Source organism: Juglans regia, chromosome 4 (assembly GCF_001411555.2).
Source record: "Juglans regia cultivar Chandler chromosome 4, Walnut 2.0, whole genome shotgun sequence".
NCBI classification, from domain to species: Eukaryota; Viridiplantae; Streptophyta; class Magnoliopsida; order Fagales; family Juglandaceae; genus Juglans; species Juglans regia.
Genome location: NC_049904.1, coordinates 19,686,139 through 19,711,210, shown reverse-complemented (window position 1 = coordinate 19,711,210; position 25,072 = coordinate 19,686,139). Strand labels below are relative to the sequence as shown.

At 34.8% G+C, this 25,072-nt stretch overlaps 1 protein-coding gene across 2 annotated transcripts; it reads right to left on the bottom strand.

The window, feature by feature from the left end:
- Nucleotides 1-3,898: 3,898 nt before the first annotated feature.
- Nucleotides 3,899-18,160, bottom strand: LOC108979605 (protein STICHEL-like 3). 2 transcript variants are annotated; one of them, XM_018950307.2, is made up of 6 exons: nucleotides 15,122-18,160; nucleotides 10,448-10,667; nucleotides 9,633-10,193; nucleotides 6,740-7,301; nucleotides 5,765-5,828; nucleotides 3,899-4,615 (listed from the first exon to the last, which is right to left on the bottom strand). In XM_018950307.2, exons 1-6 carry the CDS (start codon nucleotides 17,201-17,203, stop codon nucleotides 4,523-4,525), a joined length of 3,582 nt encoding a protein of 1,193 aa, XP_018805852.1. In that variant the 5' UTR covers nucleotides 17,204-18,160; the 3' UTR covers nucleotides 3,899-4,522. The 2 variants fall into 2 exon arrangements, with proteins under 2 accessions (XP_018805852.1, XP_035545662.1); XM_035689769.1 differs by lacking the exons at nucleotides 3,899-4,615; nucleotides 5,765-5,828; nucleotides 6,740-7,301 and adding an exon at nucleotides 8,436-8,851.
- Nucleotides 18,161-25,072: the final 6,912 nt, after the last annotated feature.

Below are 25,072 nucleotides of genomic sequence, written 5' to 3'. Positions count from 1 at the left end.
ATTTTTTGTAGAGTAATGTTACTCATCATCTCAATTCTCATCATCCTCTCATTATCCTATAATGGTATCATTAGATGATTGTAGTCTATTTATTATATTTAATTTGTTATCATCTAATGTCATATCATGAGATGATAAGAAAATGGATGATAAATAAATTCACTCTTTTTAGTATTTTGTTTAGAAGTTTGTGAAAATTATAACAATTAGGTTATAATTAGATGAAAAAATTGAAAAGTACTTATGTTTCTGGTATTGAGACATTGAATGAGATGAGATGAAATAAGTTAGAAGCATCGATTTATCCAAACCAAGCTTAATCAGTTAAATAATTACACATCATTAACTAATTTCTATTCAGTTAATCAACTATATATCCAGTAACAAACTAATTAAATTTAGACGTTAATTAACCACTCGTTAGAAGACTCTTAAAAACATGAAGTCTTGCGTTACCTTTGTATTAGAGCATTAGCATTAGTTTATTCACATGCATATGTAAAATTACTTCTTTTGCATATCCATTTTGCCATTCAAGCAAAATTCTCATATTGACTTATGCATATTTGAAACAAAATAATAATAAAATATTATTATTTTATTATTATTACTTTTTTGCTAAAATTAATTTTTTTATATATATTTTACAATTAATATCCACTACATACATTTGACATTAATGATACAAATGTAATAATAAAAAATATATAATATATTATAATAATAAAATGAATGTGCAAGTGAATGTTTGTTTTGTTGTTGAAGGAGGGAGAAAATGAAAGGATTGTGTGAGAGAGAGTGGGAGAAGAGATAAATAATTATTAAAATATGATTTGTAGGGTGAATAGTGATTATCCAAATTTAGATAATCACTATTCATAGGTAACTAAATATTTGGATATCCATAAGTCAATGTGGAGGATTTTAGGGCCATATTATGTAAATATAACTTTGCATATGCATATGCATAAACCAATGCTAATGCTCTTAGGGTAGAAAAGAAACAAAATAACCTCTTGTATCTCGATAATTTTCTTAGAACAACTATTTTCAGTACTTGGAATAGTGATTTGGATGGTAAGTTGAGATAAAATGATATTAAATTTAAATAAAATAATATTAAAATAATATTTTTTTATTTTAAAATTTGAAAAAGTTGAATTATTTATTATATTTTATTTAAAAATTTAGAAAAGTTATAATTATTTAATGAGATAAAATGAGTTGAGATTAGCTCAATATTCAAATAAGGTCGCTTAAGAGTTTTGGTACATATAATTACCTTATTTTTACTTACTTTTTTATATATTTTATTAATTTGATTGATTAAAAAAATTATTTTATATTAAAAAAAATAACGTAATCAAACACATTAATAGAATATATATAACAATAATAGAATTTTCAAAAACGCGTCTCGACTAGGATCCACAGGGTGACAGGTGATCTACACAACTATCAAAGAAATAATTTATTCCACAAGAAATTAATGCCATTTTGAAGTCGCACAAATTTAAACTTCTAGCCGCAATTAATGTGTTTTCTTGACTCTTTGATTATGGTTAAGGTGACAGAGAGAATATGTCATGAGGGATAATCCGGATTCCAGATTTGTAGCCTGAATTCATGACCATACTTAGTAATATTCAAAGCACCGAATCTGACTTGGGCGTCTATTGTTTTCACAATTATTTTTATTTAATTATTATAATTTTTTTAAAATTTAACATAAAATAAAATAAATAATTCTACTTTTTTCAATCTGAAAATAAAAATAATATTAAAAAAATATTTTCAAATAATATTTTATTTAACTTTCAACTTTTATCTTAATTTATTTCTATCTCATTTTATATGTAAAAACAAACGATACAATTGATTCAGAATTCAGAGAATACTAAAATCAGCCCTCCTGATGGGCAAATATTAAAAACCATCAAAGGAATGACTAAGGCTCTGTTTGGAATTTGGATTAGATTGAAATTAATTTTGTTTAATCTAATTTTAAACTGATTCTAATATTGAAATATCTAACTCTCAAATCATTAAATTCATCTTAACTCAAAACCTTTTTACACTCGAGACCTATAACTTTTTTTCAACTCAATATCTATTTACATGTAGAAGTCATAATTTTTTTTTTAATTTTCTATAAATACATTTAAACTCATCTTAACATCCAAACACATTTAAACTCATTTTAGGTGGGTTTCACAAAACTCACTCCACTATATCAATTTACTATTATTTATAAAAAAATTCAATTTATTTCAAATCAACTCAATATCTAAATGAGACTTTAATTAAACAATAATGATATACACATAATATATTATATAATAATATTATAAAATGAGGATATTTTTATAAAATAATATTATTTTTATAAAATAATTTATAAAAATACCTATCATTTAAAATATAATTATATAAAATATTATACGTAAAACATTTTTCTAATTAAAATCACGATGTCCAGACTATTAAAAGTACTTCCATTGTTCTTGAATAGTGTGTAAAATCATCGCTTTTAAATTTAATATATAAAATATATAATTAAATAAAATAAATTGCACAACAAAATTTAAATTCAAACATCTATTATAATACTACTTAAAATTATTTATTGTCTTAAAAATTGAAACGGCAATTAATACAGAGACTAGACTGCCCGCTTGGAAGGAGGGAAAGAGAAAGAAGACGAAGAAGCAGCATTTCTGGCTAGCAATAATGGGCATTGGAATTTGGGTCGAGAATGGAGCAGGTGGCCAGCTATATATGTATTAAACATTTTGCGTAGACATCACTGTTGGAAAAGAATACCCTAGAAAACAGGTACAGATTTTGGTCAGAAATTATTTCAATTTTCTTTTAATTCCAAGGTTGAAAATTTGACATTGAAAACTCTCCATTAAATTCCAGCATGATCTTATGAATATCCATATCCATTGAGAATACTTCAAGCAGAACCTAGACCAGTTCGTGGTGGAGATCCTGTAAAGTAAATTGGATTTTAATCATAACTTGGTTATCCCTACCAAGAATTTAGTGTATTAAGCAAGCCGATGTACAAAGATGGTAGACACTAGTCTCATCTCTTAAGCATTGTTCTTATAGTTACTGAGACTCGAGCTCAGTATCTCTCTCTCATCAATCAAACCATGCATAGAGAGAGTGTGCTTATAGGCTAGAAAATATTAAACTCTTTTTTTTTTTAATCGAGGGTGATTTTTATAATTTGCCATCGTTTTACTTGTATATAAAAAGCTCGTCTTTTGCTGACTACAATCTTGGGCGTACTCCGACGCTTACAAAATGCCATACAGAGAATGACAAAGCTTACCCTATTTTACAACCAAACCTCTAAACCGACAACAATGCAACGTTGTTGTTGATCGAAAATGATAAACTTTCAACTATTTTATAACTCTTTTACTACTTCATATAAAATCAAGTCAAAAGATTATTATTGCAATTTGGGGTAAAGAATTCAAAGCTACTGATGAAACATAGCTGGCAGAAAAGATAGGTGGTCCAGGATGCAACTCATTTTTTTCTTTACATATCAGCAAAAAGTCCCATAAGGAGGGCTGAAATTCTTCAGATACAGAGAAGAGGCTGCATAATTCAACTTTGTCCAAGAAGTGACGACCAATCAGTGACTTTTAGACATCGAGAGCTCAAAAATATGTTTACATATACCCCTTCAAATAACATTAGTTTCTAAACTCAAGAGGTTTAACCAATGTGCAAACACCTCGTGAGGCCATTCTTCTGATGTGAACAAAATCAAAAGCCTCAGTCAGCTCCTCTGCTAGAGTGCACAAAAACAACCCCATTTCTAGATGATCATTACCTATTGTTATTAATGGGAAATAACAATTACCAATGTGTAACCTTAGATTTGGGTCAGCATTGCTGTGCTGTTGTGAGTAATGACAGAGACAGAGGATCAAAATTACCTATTGTTATTAATGGGAAATGACAATTACCAATGTGTAACCTTAGATTTGGGTCAGCATTGCTGTGCTGTTGTGAGTAATGACAGAGACAGAGGAACCAGCCACTTTGTAGTAACACCCTGAGCCAACCCCCTAGAGGGTTCTCTTCTCACAATTCTATAACACGGATTATTTACATTTCTCCATCCATTTTAGAAGTCAAGGTAGGCAATTGTAACGCAGATGGTTACAGAATAACGCATTTCCTATGCAGTGCCTTGCACAGGCTAATTATTATAAGCACAAGTGTCTAAAATGAATAGGAATGAAAACTGCAACCAATCATACAAGGCTGCAATTGATTGAATGTAAGAAGGCCTAACAATATAATTAAAGGGCTGCACAATCTAATTTCTTTCCTACATATTCTCATCAGATATAAATCATATCTTTATTCAATGAAAAAGGATTTGACAAAGAAACTAAGCTAGTAAACACCAGGAAACTCCCTAAAGATAAAGAATGCAAATGAGGTAGCACGATCAACCCTTCTGATCCATCCAATAATTCTATTCTTACCATTACCTCGGAGATTTAGTAGAGAGACACTTTCCACAGGATACAAGCTTCAGAAACGAATGCGGCTTTTGCGTCCTGATTTTCAAACGTGAAAGCTGCAGATGCCAACAAGAATAAGCATCATCCTCAAATCGATCACCAAAACATAGTCATTATTTAACTGCTATTCATACTGGAATTAGACATGAATAAGAGGGGAAAAAAAAACACTATTGGTCATGCTGTGTAATTTAACCAACTAAACCAATTTAATAGTTTAACTTGGGGAAATCTTGTAAAGACAACAATCAGAAGTTTTATTAAAATGACCTCAGTAATGACTGGCAGTAGGTCCAACCAATTACTGAAAAAGCTAAACATATAAGAACATTCTTTTGCATTAATGTGAGCTCTTGTCTAAGCTAATGCTTCTCTAAGAACAGTCAAATCCTAATATGGCGTCAAAGAAACATGAATCATAGCTCTAGAAAGAAAACAATACCTTCCGTTTAGAAAAAATTTGAATGAGGATGAAAAGAAGTGATAAGCATAGGCATATTTCTTTTTTATAGGTAATTAACATAGACATATTATTCATATAAGGATGTACTCTGTGTTGGTTGAAGTATTATCATAGGGCGATGGACTATGAACAAACCAATGAAGTGGGTTAAACAATAGTTTGCCCCCACTCAGGCTCATTTTATGAGTCTTGCCGTCTGAAATGATCCAAGGGGATGGCTTACAAAATATCAGCCTTTTGATAATTCACCTAGCCTGCCTGGTTGTAATTTATATGTACAGCAGAACACAAACTCTATGAGGTTCAGTATATCCATCATACAATAAATACCCAATTTGCCATTGATCAATCTACCTCTAGTGCTATTCTTCTTCAATCTATCCTGGTTTTTCCATTCTGTCGCTCTCAATCGAAACATTTAAAACCATTTATGCTCTATAAACAATCAAGCAAGATGAGCATTAGGTACTAGACAACAGGGTTAATAATGCAAGAGATAGTAAAGAACCCTTAGATGGGCCCCATCCATCCTGCATTAAGTAGCCCTTAACAATATAACTGAAAACAAGCACACCAAGGTTCTCCCTTTTACAACCCATGACAGACAGATCCATGGTGTGCCTCCCCATACCATTCAAGGAAAAGATTAGAGCATGCCTCTTCCAATACTGGAATTAACTTGTTGCAAGAAAACTGAACAAAGTTTATTGATAATATCTTCATGAATTCAATCAGGAATTACCTTCCGACGAGTAACTCTTGTTGCTTTCCAGCAAAGCAAGCTTCTTGATCTAGGTTCCAGTCTCCTGTAAGTTTAAGAATTTTTAGAACTAATTCAAACTCAGAAGGGAATATGCCTGTAAGCGTGCAAAATATTCTCAATACCAAGCTCCACACGAAATAGTTCTATTTTGGCTAAAGAAGAAAAAATGAATCCAGGTTATGGTTCTAGGAAACTTATACATTTTTTACACGGTATGTATAATAAAACTAAAATAAACACGAAAGGATCTTCTGTTATTACATTCCAGAAAATGAGGAATCTCAAGATATAGAAAACAGGATCCATTGTTTTTAAAATATTAAACTAGCAAGTAAATATCTTCACCAGTGCATTTTTCAAACAACTTTGAATTCAAGTAGACAACTCTTTTGTTCAAGCAATTTCTATCAATTCAAAGTAGACAACTCTTTTGTTCAAGCAATTTCTATCTCGACTTGCAAGCCAAAATTACTTTTCTTACTTCCTTGTACTCTATATTTTTAAATATCTTCTGAGACTTTAAAAACTTCCGGCCTTTTTTCAAAAAATATTAGATTTAACAATTGACCATTTCCTTTCTTTCAAACTACCCAATACAGTAATTTGCCAAGATTAGGCATTGGGCGAATAACATCTAGCCACAGGATGACGCAACTACTGAATTGAGGGGACATTATTGAGCTTTTACAATAATTTCACATAACCCACATTCATTTCTATTACACCAAGAGCTAAGGGTTTCATGTCTATAACAAGTCATGATCCATCTCATTATTATTGAGTGATGGATATAAGGTAGGTGGGGACAAAGGAGTTCACAGCCAATGTTCCTTCCAGACATGTAAAGGTATCAAAGTCTTGTAGTCTAATTTAGTAGTTCGATAAGTCATTTGGCCGCTCCTTAAGGTAAAATGAAATAATATCGATAAAGAATAATAGAATTGCATTACGTACAAATTCTCTTGTTCAAGCTTTTCAGCAATAGAAACCGCTTTGCGTTTGGACCATCCACTTCGCTGGCTACATCCTTCTGCCTGCTGAATTACATGGGCAAGAGATACCTTGCTTCTAACAAGGCTCTGGCTCTGACTTTGTTCCCCAAATTTCGTCCTTCCTGGGGCTGAAGCCATGGTTGCTTCTCCAACACATGAACCTCCCAAACCTCTATTATCAGATGCTACAAGATTATGTATGCGTTCATTACCCTTGGATCCCCGGGGAGAAGCAGCTACTTCTACAATTTCACTCCTTCCCATTTTAGAATTGTCAGATTGCAAGAGCTGAGCTTGAGTGCTGACCCTATTGATATCTCTAATTTGAGACGAGCTGACGTCAGAAGCTGGCAACATTAGAGGCACATGCACACCCGATGCTGAATCTTTCTTTGATTCACATCTTATTTCAATTGTCAATGGGGACCCAAGGACAGTCTCGAATGCTTCTAAGATATGCCCCCCAAGTTTCTCTGCCCTTGATTTTGTTTGGTAGGAACTGAACATCAACTGCACAGTAGGGGCTGAAAGAATTTTGTGATTTAGTTGGACAGATAGAAAATGTAGAAGAGCTACTGTATATCATTAGAGTTTCTAAAATAAGATGTATCCAATAGTGAAAATCTGCGATGCCCAATTTGAAAGAACGAACTTTAATATATACAGGAAAAATCAGATATTAAAGCAATTGAGATATAATGAACGTGGTCTGCCACCCACAGGATCCAAAAATGATAATTTTCTGAAAACTAGGAGCCAAAAGTTAATGATTAAACTCATGACCAATGCCAAATAAACACTATGTTTCGATAATTAGTTTGATTACAGATATAAATACAGCAGACAACATCTTATGATAAATTGACAATGAAAGGGTTCTTCACATGGTAATTTAAAACTCACAAAGGCATATAAACAAACTTGGAAAACATTAATAGCATGTAAAAGTAAACTAAAAAAAAAAGAGCTTCATGCAAGTACTAAATCTAGACTCCAGATCATGCAGATTTAAGATAAACGGGTCAAAGTGCTAAAGTCAGGATGACAAAGAGCAATTGGAATTGTACATTGGCGATAGAAGTGTATCAATTACTTTAATGGCTCTAAGATAAGCAAGGGACTGTTTGCAAAAGAAAAGAATACAGCTTAAACCTTCTGCTGGTACTAAAAGAATCTGTACAGTAGTTGAAAATATCTGAAGCTTTGATGCTATCAGTCTACCTTCCAAATCAAAATAAAGATAGTTAACTAGACTGGAAATGCATTTGGAATCAGCTCGACCTAATTCGAAAAATTTCCAAACTAATCCATGCTAACAAATCACGAGCACAAGTTTTAATATTTTTTGAGTGGCAATAAGAGGTAGGGTATCCCAACTGGAGAGTGGATATATTTTGCTAAGTACACATCAAAGCATTAAGATATTCAGTTGAGAGGCAAACAATGAGTCAAATCAAATGGTGTTTGTCAGCTACACAATGAGGATAGCCTTTCCCCAAGCAAATCGCTTCCTTCCCATGGATTGGACGAAAACCTCCTTTTATTTAAGAGGAAACACACTAGGCTACACCCACAAGCAAGAAGGAAATGTTGATCATCTTTCTTGTTTCATCAAATGGCAGCCAACACAATTTAGGGTGGTGTTCCTCTCCCAGATTCCTATCAAGAGTAATGCTGGGTACAAGCCCCAAATATACAAGCCTTTTGTAAAAATGTGGGCCCCATCAAGAAAAAGTGAGTTTTTCACACTTTTCCATGGTGGGGTCATCTTTTTTATAAAGGGCTTGTGCGAGGCTTATGCATTTGGGGCTTGTATTTATCATTTCGCATTTTGAATTATATGCAAAGTGGGGTTTACATCATCACTCCATCACATAGTATTCATGATTTTGATCTCAGAAACAAACTAAGCACTCGAAGATGAGATCATCAATGTACATATATGTACGATGACCAGAAGAAGCCTATCTCTCAAGCAATGCACTCCATCCCCTTCATTAGTAGGAAGCCAATCTCTCGCAGAAGCCAATCTATTGACAGAGAGATGCACTGGGCAAAGCCTATAGGAGCAATCCTACAATTGAAAGTTTAGGACATGATAGACACGAAGGTTAAGTCAAATGGGTGATTTACATGATTATAACATTTTAAAACACGAGTCAGAAAGAAAAAAATGGGATCAAATAAATTGAATGGTTCCCTATAAATCTTCTGTAATGTAAAGCCTCTTTTGCCCTTAAGTATTTCAAGGCAAGTCTGCTTTTCAAATCTTGAAAATGGATGTAAAGTTCTTGTGAATAAAATTGGGTGAAAGATCTGGCAACAGAAAGAAACCATGTGGAGTATATGCACACGTGAATGTAGAAAAGGTTAAGTTCCCACATAGGAAATATACTACATATGTGAGTGGTTAATATAGCATAATAGGCCTCAAACTCATAGGCATACTCTTTTGGCTTTCGTGGAGTTCCCAAATATTATATTATCTTTTAACTAGATAACTCCCCAAGGCGTTTATTTTCACAATAAACCAATTTTCTTGAATGCTATAAGAACTGAGAGAACTTCAACTAATTGGAGAGTTTGGCATATTTACAATCAGGGTTCACAAGCACCAAGAGTTTTCAGTTCTTTTTTTTTTTCAATTAATTAAATTTCATAAAAAAATGCAAAAGGCTCAACCCAAGTACACGACATATACAGTAGACACATATCTGGAATGAGAAAAAAAACACAAGAAAATCATGTAAAGAAGTGAAAACTATCTAGCAATGTGGATAAGTGTATAGAAGCTGTGATGGTGGTGCATCAATCATGGCACTTGTAAATGATTCTTAATGCATGTTGGAGTGTACCTGCACCAAAACTGACTGAGATCAGCTTCCCTTCTCGATACAAAAATTCCTTTAAGCCATTGATTTGAGTTTTCCCAAGCACCTCCAGCCAGATATCTTCAGTTCCTCTACGGCTTTTACCAGAAATCTGCCTGCCACTTACCCTAGACATGTCAGCAGCATATGCAGATGTCTGTTGATGAGCCACACCAGTGCCAACATGTCTTTTTCTCTCTAAACTAATACCCTTAGGCGTACCAGTTTCACAGATATCTGCAGAACTTCCAGCAAGGAGATTTTCTACTCTGACATCTGTTGACAAGCCTCTCCCCTTATTGGGCATCCTGGAATGTTCACCTATTCTCCTGGCTGAATCTCTTCCACCAGCATCATCTAGGGCCATGGGACTGTGATTAAAACTAGTGTCTGCAGAAGTAGGAAGCATGTACTGCTGATCAGGAGCAAGTTGAAGCAATGCTGCGGTTAGCCATGTTAACTTGCCATTTGACATCCTTAGTTGTTTTTCAGCCTCAGATAAAGTTTTCAAAGCTTGACGCAGTTTTTCCATATCTTCTTTGGATACTGCAACCAGTAAGAACAGATTGAGCATGAATCACAAGTGCCACAGATGAAAAGTTGGCATGCACAATTAATTACTAAAAAGGAAGGCTGAGGCTGATTACAAAACTGGGTTCAACAATCTTATAAATGAACAACACTTATTCGTTTGCTCACATTAACAGACCTGCAGAGGTCTAATACAAACCACATCACCATAACTTGTAGATAAATGGATGAATTAGTAAATTTTTAATAATGGTAAAATTTATACTCACGGGGTTGTCGTCGAAAGAACTTCCTTCTAAGCCTTTCTTTTTTGAAGTCATAACTACCAGCAAGAATATCAGTAATCACCGTAGCAAGCTGTGACATCAACGCTAATGGTTCCACACCAGTTTCCATTATTACTCTCAAATTCTTCACCGTGTTAATTGTGTCAGCAGATAGTGCTAAATCAAGAAGATCTACTAATTTCTCATCTGAGATAAGCCCAACCTGAAAAAGTGAAGGAAAAAAAAATAATTTTCTGTTGTAATGCAGGTAGAAATCCTGTATACCATGGATACAATAATTATAGAGAATATTCAATACTAATAAAATGTGAAGAAAGCAAGTGGGGTAAGAAAACAGATAGGACACAAAGTTGCCACAGTTGTGGGGATAACTGTCAGAATTATCCAAGCAAGGGTGAACTATACCAGCACAAGTACCAAAAAATGAGGACTTGAACTAAGCCTACAAACAGTGTTATTAGGAGTGCAGACAAAAGCGAGAGTAAATAGAGGATAGGACACTATGGTGGCAATATGTGACACAACCCGTGAACCCGACACTAAAATAAGCGGGTTTGGCGGGTAATTTTCTGTCCAGTTTTGTAGTGGGTAATGAGACAAGGAATAGTTTAAAGATTTCCCATTTGTTATTTGCTGATGATACCTTGCTTTTTAGTGAGCCTGATTCGGATAATATACGTGCTTTAAGAGCACTTCTGCTGTGTTTTGAAGCTGCTTCGGGGTTAAGAGTTAATTTATCGAAGTCTGAAATTGTTCCTGTGGGTGATGTTCAGAATTTATCAGATTTGGCAAACTTACTGGGGTGCAGAATCTCTTTATTGCCTTTGAGGTATCTTGGACTTCCTTTGGGGGCTTCTTTTAAAGCTGTAAACATATGGGTTGGGGTGATTGAAAAAATTGAAAGGAGGTTAGCTGGATGGAAGAGGATTTTCTTGTCTAAGGGGGGAAGACTGACTCTTATAAAAAGTACTTTGTCTAACTTGCCCACCTATTTCCTCTCTCTTTTTCCTCTTCCGGCAAGGGTTGAAAGGAGAATTGGGAGTTTATTTTGAAACTTCTTATGGGGAGGCATAGTGAGGAAAAGAAGTATCATTTGGTTAGTTGGAAGAAGGTTTGTCAACTGTTGGATCGCGGTGGTTTGGGGATTAAAGATTTAAGGGTTTTTAATAGAGCTTTACTTGGGAAATGGCTTTGGAGATATCAATTGGAGAGTAAAGCTCTACGGAAAAATGTGATAGATGTGAAATAGGGAAGTTTGTGGGGAGGTTGGTGTTCTAAAGCATCTAGTGGAGCTTACAGGGTTAGTTTGTGGAAATTTATTAGAAAAGGTTGGGATTCCTTCTCCAATAATTTCAGATTGAAGATGGGAGATGGAAAGAGGATACTCTTTTGGCATGATCTGTGGTGTGGGGATACTGCTCTTAAGCTGGAATTTCCTGCCCTTTTCAGAATTGCAAGGGATCAAAATGCAGCTGTTTGTGATTTGTATTGCAGTGGTAACAATAAGGTTGAATGGAATGTTATTTTTAAAAGGGATGTTAATGACTGGGAAGTGGATGAAGTTAAGGCTCTGCTGGTTAAAATTTACAGCTCAAAACGGGTGCAAGATAGAGAGGATTGCATGGTGTGGATTCCTGCTGGAAACGCTAAGTTACAGTTTCATCTTATTACAGAATTTTGTCAAGCCATAGTAGTTGTGTATTCCCTTGGAAAAGTATTTGGAAAGTGAAAGTTCCTTCTAAGGTTGCTTTTTTCTGTTGGGTGGCTACTTTGGGCAAAGTATTGACTACTGATAATCTTAGAATGAGAGGTTTGTTTATTGCTGATTGGTGTGTTTTGTGCAAAAGGGATGGAGAATCTGTAAATCACATTTTCCTTCACTGCGGAGTGACAAGATTCTTGTGTAACGAGATTTTGAGTTGGACAGGATTACATTGGGTAATGCCCAGGGAAGTGGTGGATTTATTGGTAGGGTGGAAGGGTGTGAAGGGCTGTAAGAAGGTGCGAGTGCTTGGAAAATGATTCCTCCTTGTCTTATGTGGTGCATTTGGCTCGAAAGAAATGGGAGATGCTTCGAAGATAGAGAACGTTCTTTGGGAGATCTTAGGGATTTTTTCTTGAGTACTATGAGTTCTTGGGCTAAAGCTTTTGTAATGGTGGGTAATTTTCTGCATCTGTTTTAGCTTTATGGTGTTAGTTTTCTTTTTGTTTCTGGAAGTTGTAGGTATTTTCTTTGTATACATCCTGTGTACTTGGGCTTATGCCTATTTCTTTGAATAAAATTATTACTTATCAAAAAAAAAAAAGGAAAAAAAAGGGGCAACAATAGCTTGTTTTATGTCGTGTTGGGTTTTGACACCCCTACGGACGCCATAGGGGGGTAAGAAAAGGAAGTCACACTTGCACATTTTAAAACAATAGCTGCAATCAAATGAAAGGTGTTTATCCATGCTAAAAGAAATTGGAAAACTGACCAGACCTTTGAAATCTAAGAAAAAAAATTATATGGGAGACCAACAAGCACGAGGTAAAGCAGATACACTAAACAACTAGAAGTAAAATATTTTATCCCCTAATGATATGTACAGCTAAAAGTAAATATAAATATAAGGCCTAATAAGTTAATTTTAGTTCTTGTACAATCCATCAAAGCTATACTCAATTATTTTGCCTACAACTTTTGTAGTGTGACAAACACCTATGACTATAAAACGATTTCATTCACACCATTGTACTACATCTATTAGGCCAAAAAAATGAATAGGGAAAATCACACATTACCCGCTTTGAACTTCCATTCTTTTTGCAATATGATCGTCAAACAACTAAAGTTTTCATTTAGCTTAATTTGAAACATAACTTGTAATTTACCCCCTTGTTAAGATCTAGCCATTGAGATGGACAAAAAGGTGGCTTGGCACAATTTTAACAGTTAGATCTAAGAAGGGGCCAAAGTGAAAAGGTACTGGTAGTTTGGAGCATCAAGTGATAATTTTGATAGCTTTGGTAGTCGCATTGCAAAAGAGCGTTAGTTTAAGGGCAATAAAGAGTAATTTTCAATAAATATGTATCAATGATCCCATAAATCAAAATTAAATTATAATGCCTATAAAAAATCTAAGCATTCTAGCCCCAAAACAACATTTTCTTATATTATATCCTCATGAGCATGTCATGATTTATAAAAAAACCAACATTCCATATATCTATGTCTCACCAATAGCTATTATCTGTTATCATTTTGCCTCACAATCCCTAGACATAAATCCAAAAACCCTTGATATAAATATATATATATATATATATATATCAGACAACAAATGTCTATCTTTTAGCCACAAAACCCTAGGGAACGGAAAAAAGCACCAAACACTTCCTCCAAAAGCTTGCATTAAAATATTGGAAAAGTCATCATATTTCTCTCTTTTGATAAGTTAAGTTTTATTGAAATAAAAAAGGATGTTATCCAGCTAACTAGAGTACAATATACCCACCTAAATAGAAAAAAATTAAACAGTAAAAAAATCCTAAAAAAAAAAAAAAGAACAGGTAGTGATCCAAGAGAAAGGGTTCTAGAGAAAACATCCTTCACTTTTGCCATTGCCACCATCTTCTCCTATTCCTCAAAATTCCTGTCATTCTTTTCCTTCCATATGCACCACATAACACAAGATCGAATCAGCTTCCAGAAAGTAACCGTCTTAGAGCTACAAAACCTGCCTCTTTAGAATTTTGGGGCTCAATTGGATTATGCCAAATAGACGGTCTGTCATCTCCCCACTCCTCATCCATGTACAACACAAATCCACCACAATCATGTGTGTCTTTCTAAGCTTGTAGCACGTGAGGATCTCTAGAGTTGCTGTCCAACAAAGAAAGTTACTCTCATCGGAAACTTATTCCTCCAAATTTGCTTCCATGGGAAAGAGAGGCTACCCAAAGGAAGTTACCTTGGGTAATGGTTTGACTGGGTTTATGGGGTTGACGAGTCCAAGAACTCTCCTGCCAACTTCCTTCTCAGATTTTGCAATCTGAAGTTCATTTGTTCAGATTTATTAATGGTTCTAATTCATCTGGTACCAAAGAGGGGGCTATTATTGCGTATAAGTCTGGAGTTCAGGGGTTGGCAGATTTTTAAAAGTTGATAGTGGCAAGTTTTGAAACTGGTATTGTTCAGGAGCTGTTGAAGGGTGCTACGATGTCATCATCTAACTTAAAGAAACCTGACAGCCACACTTTAATAATTAACTTTCTTAAGGGAAATCGGCACAGACGAGCACTACCAGATTTAGTGTTTCATGTTCTGCCACCATGGATATCTACAAGCATAGTTTTCAAGCTTATTTATATCTTTTGGTCCAAGATGAAGACATCATGTTAAGACATTGTGATTGAGGAAGTGAGCATGATAAAGAAGCCACCAGCTATAGGAACAAAGAGATCAAGATCCTCTGCTCTAGGATATATACTTTTTTTTAAAAGTGCTCTAGGATATAAAATTGCTCATTTGATATCAATAACATCCAACTTTCTTAGCAAGAAATGTTAGGTTGCAATTTTTTCGTATGTGATAAACATTAACAAGCATAAAGAGTATATATGAACAGCATAGCATTCAAATTCTGATGGTGAAATCAAAAGTGAAAAAGAACTTACCAGTTCCTGAACCAGATGAACAGAAATTCTCTGACCAAGCAAACTCAGTTGCTCAAGAGTCATCTCAGCATCCCTCAATGATCCATCTGATCTTGATGCAATGAGTTTTAGTGCATCCTTATCAATATCCAGATCTTCTTTGGTTGCAATCCACTGCAAAGCATATATAATATCTGCATCCTTCAGCTTTGGAAAAAAGAACTTCTGGCACCTGGATATGATTATATGAGGCAAAACATCAATACTTGAACTGACGAGGACAACAACCACGCGTCTGAGAGCTCGATCAATGACCTTTGATATGGCACTCCAGCAATCAGGGGACAAAGTATCACAGTCATCAAAGATAAACACCCTATACTGTGATGGCAGCTGGGAGACAATCGTATTGTCGAGTAACTCTGTAATGTTCTCGAAGTCAAAATTACTAACTGGGCCAACTTCCCTTATGTTCCTACTCTTACCCATGTCATGTGCAATGCATGAATTGCAAAAGCCACAAGGTTTAGGATGTTCCGAAGATTGGCAATTCAATGCTCTGGCAAATATGCGGGCACAAGAGCTTTTACCAGTGCCATGAGGTCCATAAAACACATATAGCAATCCAACCTTCCTTTTCATCACAGCATTTAAAAGAGCCTGTGCGACCAAATTCTGTCCCACAAGATCCCTGAAGGTTCTTGGCATGTACTTTTGTGTCAAACTTTGGTGTCTACTGTTGCGATAGCCATTCAACTTGCGTTGATCCCCAGATCTGGCTTCAGAGGCAAGGTCAGAATCAACATCGTGTGTGTACAAATTATCAGAGAAGATACCAAGCTCACCGGAATATTCATGGATCCAACCAGCATTTTCAGTGCTTCCCTGAGATCCAGATGCCTCAACTAGAAGAGGCATTGCCTCTGTATCGGATCCTGTAGATAGGGTCGAGTAGTCGGATGGCATTGGTGTGTCAGACATTTCTCTCCCATGGGTAGTTGAACCTCCTTTCTTTAACCTTGAGTCCGACAGACCACAAGACAAACTTCTTCCAGCCATGTCAAGAATAGTTTTACCTCTGTGATGAATTATTGACCAATTCCAAGGAATCCCACACCCATTTCTTGGAGCCCTTGGGACATTTGAATCAACATATTCTTCTTCTCCCTCCTCCATGGAATACTTAGGACGGCCTGAATCCTGAGCTAATGTATTAAATGCCACAGACAATCCCCGATCGAATTCATTCTGAGCAACAATATCTCTTGCACCTGTAGGAGCTTTAGTTCTTCTTGCACCTCGAAACTTGTGCCTTTTAACTCTACTTAACCCACTGCAGTACCCAGGAATGCTGGCTTCTGGTTCCCTGATAGTTTTCTCAGGTCGAGAATGTTTTCCATGAAGACGGATGATAGAAGATGCTACATCATCACTATCCATACGAACAGCATTCAACTGCTCAGAGAGACTCTTTAACTGGATATTTCCAATATGCTTCCCCCTTGGTTTACTTCTCCTATCTTTCAGGTCAGAGTTCTCCAAATCATGAGCCAAATCATTACCATCTTGATCAAGTGGAGACTCCTCATTGCCACCCAAAATATCAGTCTTACTAGTCTTCCGACTAGATTCCTCTCTCCTAACTCTTCTACCATTCCCAACTCCACTCTTGCTACTACATTCACTGATGGCCGCTATTCCATCATTACCCCCACCAACCTCACCAGGAGCAACTTTTGATGTGGCTAAATTTGCTAAGGGTGGCGAGCTTCCCAGCATTCTCCTAGCTTCTCTCTGGTGCTCAGTGGCTGTAGACCTTCTTGCCTCCCGAAGCATGGAATCATTTTCACCCTTCTTTGGGAGTAGATCAACAATTGAAGTTGAATGCCAAGAGGGAGGACTTGCAGAAGGGTCCCTGAGAGATCTTGACCTCTGAAGGGCGACAAGGTCCCTCACAATAGACCTATCGGCTGATATGGGGCTATGCTTGTGCATATGGTTCTTCAAATGAATACAATTTGTCAAATGGATGTGGTTGCGTAGATGATCATCGGTATCACCATTTGCATCCTTGAGAATCCTATCGCGGACAGCTCTGGTCATGATCAGACCATCAATGCACCCAATAACAGAAACAAATCAAAGTATATAGCTTTTATTATTGAATTAATGTCTCCAATCTTCGCAGTTATGGCGTTAAAGGAGCAACAAAATTCCTAAACAGTTAATACCCACCAAGTATATATCACTGATGGCACAGCAAAGCCCGCATTAATGCTGAAATTTAAGCCATTAGAGATCGCCCATCACTCGGTGAAAAATCCCTTAACCCCATTTCAACAATAACACCCAAACTTTAAAGGGGGGGAAAAACTACCCCCGAGTGCAACCAAGGTTTCAAATGGACCATTTCTCCCTCAAAGGCATGATATGGTACCCACCAACAAAACCAGAAAGTTAGCGCTGCAAGAACTTTGACCCACGAAGATGAATTCTAAAAGATCAAGCTTCAAGTAACCAATTCAAATGCCACTCCACAAGAAGCAGAACTTGCAACCACAAAACACCGCCTTAGGTCCAATGCGTGAGATTACAAAGCACAAACCAAACTCTCGGCTTTCAACATGTAAAACTCAGAACAGAGCAAACTAAAGGAAACCCATGTTTTTAAATCAGGGAAGTAATCAGAATCCGTAATCTCTACCCCCCTGCTCTAAAAACCTTAAAAGATTACGGATTTTGACAGAAGGGAGAGAATTAGATAAGGTGGTGAGATAGAAAAGGGACTAGATGTGACATCACATAAAGGGAACAAGAAAGAAGAGAAGGAACAAAAAAGCAAGAAGGGAAACGCTGCATTAATCACCGGAATAAAAAAAAGCAGAGGTAAGTCCCGGATCTTTCCCCAAGCTTCACATGCACTTCACGAGGCCTTAGTTCAAAGAAACGATAGTCTTCGATAGAGAGAGAGGGTTTTGTAAAAATAGTAACTTGAGAGAGACGGAGAGAGAGGTATGGGATGAGATCCGTTACACAGACAGACACTGAGAGGGCTCTGGGAAGAAGGGACAGTACAGTGGTAACAGTGCAAGCAAAGCGGTTTGTCCGTTTATTTAAAATTGAAGATTTTAATTTTTTTTTTTTAATTTTCTTTTCAATTCTTGGAAATAATTCGTCCACTTTTGTTCAAAACGAAAATCTAAAATTGTATATTTTCTTTTCTTTTCTTTTTTATTTTCCTCAAAAAAAAAAAAAGATTTTGAATTTGGTAGGGGGACCGGACGTGTTCGTTCCGTTGAATTTGCCGGCTTCTCGTTCGCAAGGCGTGGACTTCTTTTTTAGCACCTAGATCTAGATGTTAAGAGCAATAAAACGTGAAGGAAGATGTTAGTGGAGTAACTTAATTTATTGTTTAATTATATTATTTATGTATTTTAATTTTTTAATTAATTTATTTTTTATTTAATAGTTAAGTAAATAATTATTAATAAAATTTTGTATTTTTTTAATAATTAAGAATATTTAAAAAATAAGAAATATTATGCATCAGTAACTATTTATTTTTACATTCGACACTTATAATTTTTTTTCTTGAAATTTGAGAGTATTTTTCATAGAATGTGAGGTGTAGAGTAGTGAATAGTTATTAACGAAACCAAATTAGGATTTGAGAGTTAGTTTGTTATTTTTTTTTTTAATTTTTTTGAGGTAAGTTAATTTGTTATTGAGTTATTGTTGAATAAAACCAAATCAGGAATCAATGTCTACTGTGAGTCTGTGACATTAGGCATGGTCCCCATTGGATGATGCCACCATGCACCGACCTTTTTTATTTTTCACAAAAGAAAATGTTATCTCAGTCTTAGACCAACTATCAATGTCACACTCATGTGTACCACTCAACTCATGAATGATGATAACTTATGTGAAAACAAAGACGTTCCTAGCTAATTCTTACCATAAATGCTTTGTATTATAAATGAGAGGGTTGTATTCTTAAGAAGATTTTATAAAAATAAACTTGTAAATTGACATGATTTCATGTCACACGTTAGATTTATTCTGTAATAAAAGTAACTTTTCAATTTGACGTAATACATAAAATCAAGTCAGTTTGTGAATTTATTTTTATAAAAAAAATTTATAACTAAAAAATTTATCTTATATACTACCGAGCACCAAATTCGTACCCATATGATAATAATATCATAGGATTTCTTTATCAAAACAAGCAAGTTATTGTTGTAATCTATGTGTAGAATACATTCTTCAGAGTAGTGATCGACAAGATTTGATTTGCAAGAGAATTTAGTTTCTTATAGAGTCAAAACTAATATATTAACAAAGTTAATAATTAATTTCTTGATCATAGAATTTCTTTGACAAGGTTAATTTGTAAAAAGATAATTTATCTTACAAAGTGAATGATCTGTCATCGCCATGCATGCACATCAACTTATAAATATAATTTTTTTTATAAATAATATTTATTATATATAAAAATCATGATATCTCGATGTATACCAATAGATAGTGACAATTATTCCTTTCATTAATTATATTAGTTAACAGAGAATTATCATGTGAGAGAGAGAGAGAGAGCGTGCGTGTTCTATAGGATAGCATTAATCTCTACCTTAATAATCTTATCTGAAACACCCCATGATCTATTCCTGTTTTTTGCATGCACATCATTTGATCAAAGACATTCCAAACCACATGCATTGTTGGGCGCATGCGGAGGCATAGAACCAATCCAGTGATCGATCATGTACTTAGAAAAATTGTCTCCAGAGGGACCCAATTGCTTTTCAGTTTTTTGTTTCTAACTTTTGTTGGTAATATGTTAATAAGGTACTTGTACCATGGGTCGCTCTCATCATGAGGCAGCTCTCCTTTGTCGGATATGGTCCTCTCAATTTTTGAGGATCCTCATCAACAACTAATTATCAAAATTTGTAAAATTTTATATGAGATTATTTGAATTCTTCCGTAACTAGTAGTGTTTTGTAGGTCCCTTACTATGAACATTATTTATGAACCTTAAGAAAGATGAAAGCAATTGGCTCGTCACCTTCTTCTTTGAGCTGCTTAACCCAATTGATCTTGTGTTCCTTAAAAGGACATAAACATTATTCAATTTAAACTAAAACAAGAGAATTTTCTCTTCGAGAAAACATGTTCTTTAATTTACAATGACATATCATCAAGATGTTCTAGTATGTTTTCAAGGAGTGCTATCTTGTGAAGTTGATTTTTTAGATATTAATATATATATATAATTAAATATAACTTTATTGGGGAAGTGGCTATATATGGAGATATCAATAAAAAGAAGAGTCGCTTTGGAGGGAGGTCATTGATCGGAAGTAAGGAAGTGCTTGGGAGTTGGTGTTCTAATGAAGTTCGGGGGGTTTATGGTGTGAGTATTTGGAAGTTTATTAGAAAGGGTTGTGAGAGTTTTGTTAGTCCTGTTAGTTATGCTGTTGGAGAGGGATCTAAGATCTGTTTCTAATTAGACATTTGGTGTGGTGATCGAGCCCTCAATAGTGTGTTTTCGGCCATCTTTCAATTGGCTTCAGATTGGTGTGCTGCTGTATCTGATTTGGCCTATCATTCTAATGGCTCAATTCAGTAGGATATTTGCTTAACTAGAGCTATTCAGGATTGGGAGATTGACGACGTTGAAGCTTTCTTAAGCTTTTTATACTCTTTGAGGCTGTTGTGGAAGTCTGTAAAAAGTTCATTGTTTGTTTGTACTATAAGTTGTTGACTTTTTAGAATAATCTTCCGATCCTTTCCTTGAAAGTGTATCTGAAGGTCTCACGTGCCTTCCAAAACTGCTTTTTTCATTTAGGCTGTCTCTCTTGAAAAGATTTAGATGTTGGATAATTGAAGGAAATAGTGTATTATAGTTATGAATTTGTGTTTCATGTGTAAAAAAAAGGGGTAAACCATGGATCATCGACTCTTGCATTGTGAGGTGATAAGGACTTTGTGGGATGGTATTTTTTTATAGAATCGGCTTGGCTTGAGTGATGCTTTTGAAAGTGGTTGATCTTAATTCTTGCGTGTTGGAATCGGTTTCGTGGTTGTTCTCAAGTGGATGCAACTTGGAAGATAGTTTCTTTGTATCTTATGTGGTGCATTTGGATAGAAAAGATCAATGAGGATTGTTTTAATGATAAGGAGCGGACTTTGGAACAATTTTAGAATTTCTTTATACACACTCTTTGTTGTTTTGGTTTTCTACTTTAGTGATAGCTTCTATTCATAATTTTCTGGAATCGCTTTTTATTTCCTAAAATGTATTTAATTCCTACGTACATGGTCTTTGCCTATACATTCATTTCTAATAAAACTACTTCTTACTTATAAAAAAAGATATTAATAATTAAGTTCAACTTAATTAATTGGTTTAGATCTCACATTAACCCTATGAACGATTTATCACATTAATTCATTACTAAATCATGATGTGTTATATCATATGCAGGTAAGTTTTGATGAGTATATAACTGAAGTGTTTAAAATGTAAGGAACTCGATCGTCAAGATCGAATTCCGACGTACAACCCATGATTCGATATGTACCAATGTCATAAAACTGGTTAAATAAGTAGCTCATTTCTAGAAGTCGTTCCTTTAGGAAAAGGTCGTATATATGTATCTTCCACTTAATTAATATGGACCACCTACAAGTCTAGCTAATAAGGTCCATATATATTAAGTCTACAACCATAAGTTTTGTAGATCATTGAGCCGAAAATATTGAAATAGGATCATCATGATGTACGTGCATGAGATTAACAGCTCAATCCAATTGAGACTCAGAATTAATTAGGGCTAACATTCGATACACATTATGAAACAGCTAGATCAGCAAATCTCGACTCAAATAAATATATAGGTAGACCTTGCATTATAATTTCGAAACTTATTTGAAACAAAATTCGAACGGATGGATGTCAGTTGAGTTGAATGTTGAAAGTTGAATAAAATATTATTAGAATATAATTTTATAATATAATTTTTATTTTAAGATATGAAAAAGTTGAATTGTTTATTATATATATTTTATATGAAAGTTTGGAAAAATTTTAATGATCCACTATAACAAATATGCCCATTTGCCACCAGTTTTATTTCTAAGACTTGAGCTTCTTGAAATTACTCGTTGTCGGAAATAATCAGCGACGATTACATGCTCGTCAAAATTAATTATCATTACCCACAAATTCTGATTAACTGAAACTACAATTTCCCACGAATCTATATACTTTTTTTCCATGAACGCAACCGCCAGTAATAGAAATCTTTGCCGACAACAAGTTCAATTTGTTGTAGCATGATTAGATAAGATAAGAGATGAGATGAATTAAGATCAATTCATTATTCAAACAAGGCCTTAGTTTGGATGTTTCAAAGACTTGAGTTGATCTCTGACTATGTGTTTGGTCTGTATCAATTTTAGGATCGAAGTTAGGACCACACTAAAAAAGGGAGCAAGGGAACTTGCCATGAGTAGGTACGTACCTTATGTTCCTTTAAATCTGGAACCTAACGAAGGTTCACATCAGTGGATCAAGATGAGCCAAATTTTGGGGACCAAGATAGTTCACCCAATACCAAGTTTGGACCATATCCGTGCAGAAAAAGGACATGATCACATAGGTTTTGAGGTGGCTTCCCTCTTCTATGTTCTAAGGGCTGCGAGAAAATTAAAGGAGTACTAGCTCCTTCATAATGGATAGCTAGAGCTTAATAAATTCATTTAAAAAAGATGTATTATTTTCACATGTTGTCATGTGGTCCTTTTATGTTTGCCTGAATAATGGGTTTTGTTTGAAGTTTACGAATAATAATGTTGTTTTGATGAAATTTAAGATGAAAATTGGCTGATGTAGGGTAGGCTTGTGGGGTGGCTGCATGTTGGCATTAATGGTAGAAACTGAAGGAAATAATTAAATGTAGGGGAAATAAAGTATTGGTGAGTGAATCCTATATATCATATGCAGTCCTTACTTGAAAGCTGCTAGATAGGCAACCGGCCGGCCAACATGAAGCTCATGATGTCCTTTTGGAGCTTTTGGTTAGGTGATTTTAAGATCAACTGGAGGCTAGTTTCTGTAGAATTGGTTCAACTACCTGCCCGTGAATTTAGCTACCATTTCAACCAAAATCAAAAGCAAAGCAAAGCAAAGAAAAGAAAAGAAATGAAATTAAAGGGATCAAAATGATGAGATCGAATTAGATGTTGAGTGTAGCCATCAAGTAAAAGAAATCTTTAGGACTAGGCACATTATAGGTAAAACAAGCAAGTACTTTTGATATATGAAATTTTATAAGGATGATGATGATCATGGTATTTGATTTAAATGTGGTGTTTAGGCCAGACTTCTCTTCAATAAGTGAGCTTCAACATGTGAAATATTTAGTTAAATGAAAAAGAGTGTAAATTCATAATTTGAACTTAAGACTTCTGCTCTAAATAATGCATGTGAAGAGTGGATTTTATTACTTAATATTATAAAACTTCGCTATTGAGCTTATGTTCCATTTGAGTGATCACGTGACATTAATTTTAACAATTTTGACTGAAAAAGATTAATATATATATATTTCCTAATCTCTACAAGAAAATCAAGTAGTGTTTTCAAGGATAAAAAAAAATTAATGTTGAAAATAACTGGTCACAAATAATCAATTTTCTTGTAGTAAATATTTTTAAAATCCTTAAAACTAGTGGTGTTTGCAAAGATAAAAAAACAAAACATGAGTTGAGCAATGGAGCTCAATATAAATTGACTCTACAGTGGCCCTAGCAACCACAAAAAGTGCAAAAATAAAAAATAAAATTCCTCATTTATATAATCTAATGAATGATGTTCAATTATATATATAATCTAATGCAGCTAGCTGACCTTATTGAAGATTCCTCAATTTATATGTTGAACATTGGTGGAGATAATGATGTTAATTCATTGGAATAAGCTGCTTTTTTGTCTACTTCCTAAGGGACAATTTTATTGTTTTGTGTTCCAAACCCTAATCTTTTATACACTTTCTAAGCTCTAATCTTTGAGAAAGGCATATTGATTACTTAATCACGTGCCTTTGCGGCGGCGTGGCACCTCTAGTTTGCAATGCTACCATATATAGGGGCAATTAGGGGCTGCACAAGGAGGCAACTTTCAGCCCAAATGGCAAATAATGGAAATAAATTTTAAGTTTTGTTACGTACAAATAAGTTTGCGTACTAATCTACGTATTAATATTGTTGCTTTTATATTTTAAATTTAAATTAGCACTATTTTTAACTAATCATATTGAATGAATACACGTATTAATGCACAAAATCATTTTTTTTTAAATTTTAGACTCTAAGAGTGTCAAATCGTTTGTGCATTGATTTTCAAATAAAATCTCTCATCCCCCCCGCCCCGCCTCCCTCAAGTTTTAGATATGAGTGTTGTGGCTAAACTTTGGGCTAGGCCCATCAGATTCTTATAGGGACCCAGACCCAGTAGAACCCAACAAACTTTATTTCTGTCGGAAGTTCTAAAACATACGAACAATTGCATTCCTGAAAGGCTGAAGCTGGTAGCCTTGCGCAGCACTACCTTAAGCTTAGAGTGAAATACCTTAAAACTTGTAGCATGCTAAAATAGTAGTTCAAATTGGTTGCACAGCACATGGCATCGTGCTTCCAGTGAAATACATACATATATTATTATTATATGGACTACCATAATCAACACCTCATTGTCGAATAAGAGTGTAATAGGTTCGGTTCGATCCGGTCCGGTGGGTCTTGTAGCAATGGGTTCCAAACAAAGGTATGGTTTTTCTATTGAAGCTAACTCTCAACCTTCATGATCTCTAAAGAGCGTTGGCATTGTCAAGTTCAAAGTTTGACTAAAACTTGAGATTTTGGCTAAAACTAAAATTTTTGAAGAGGTTAATTTATATT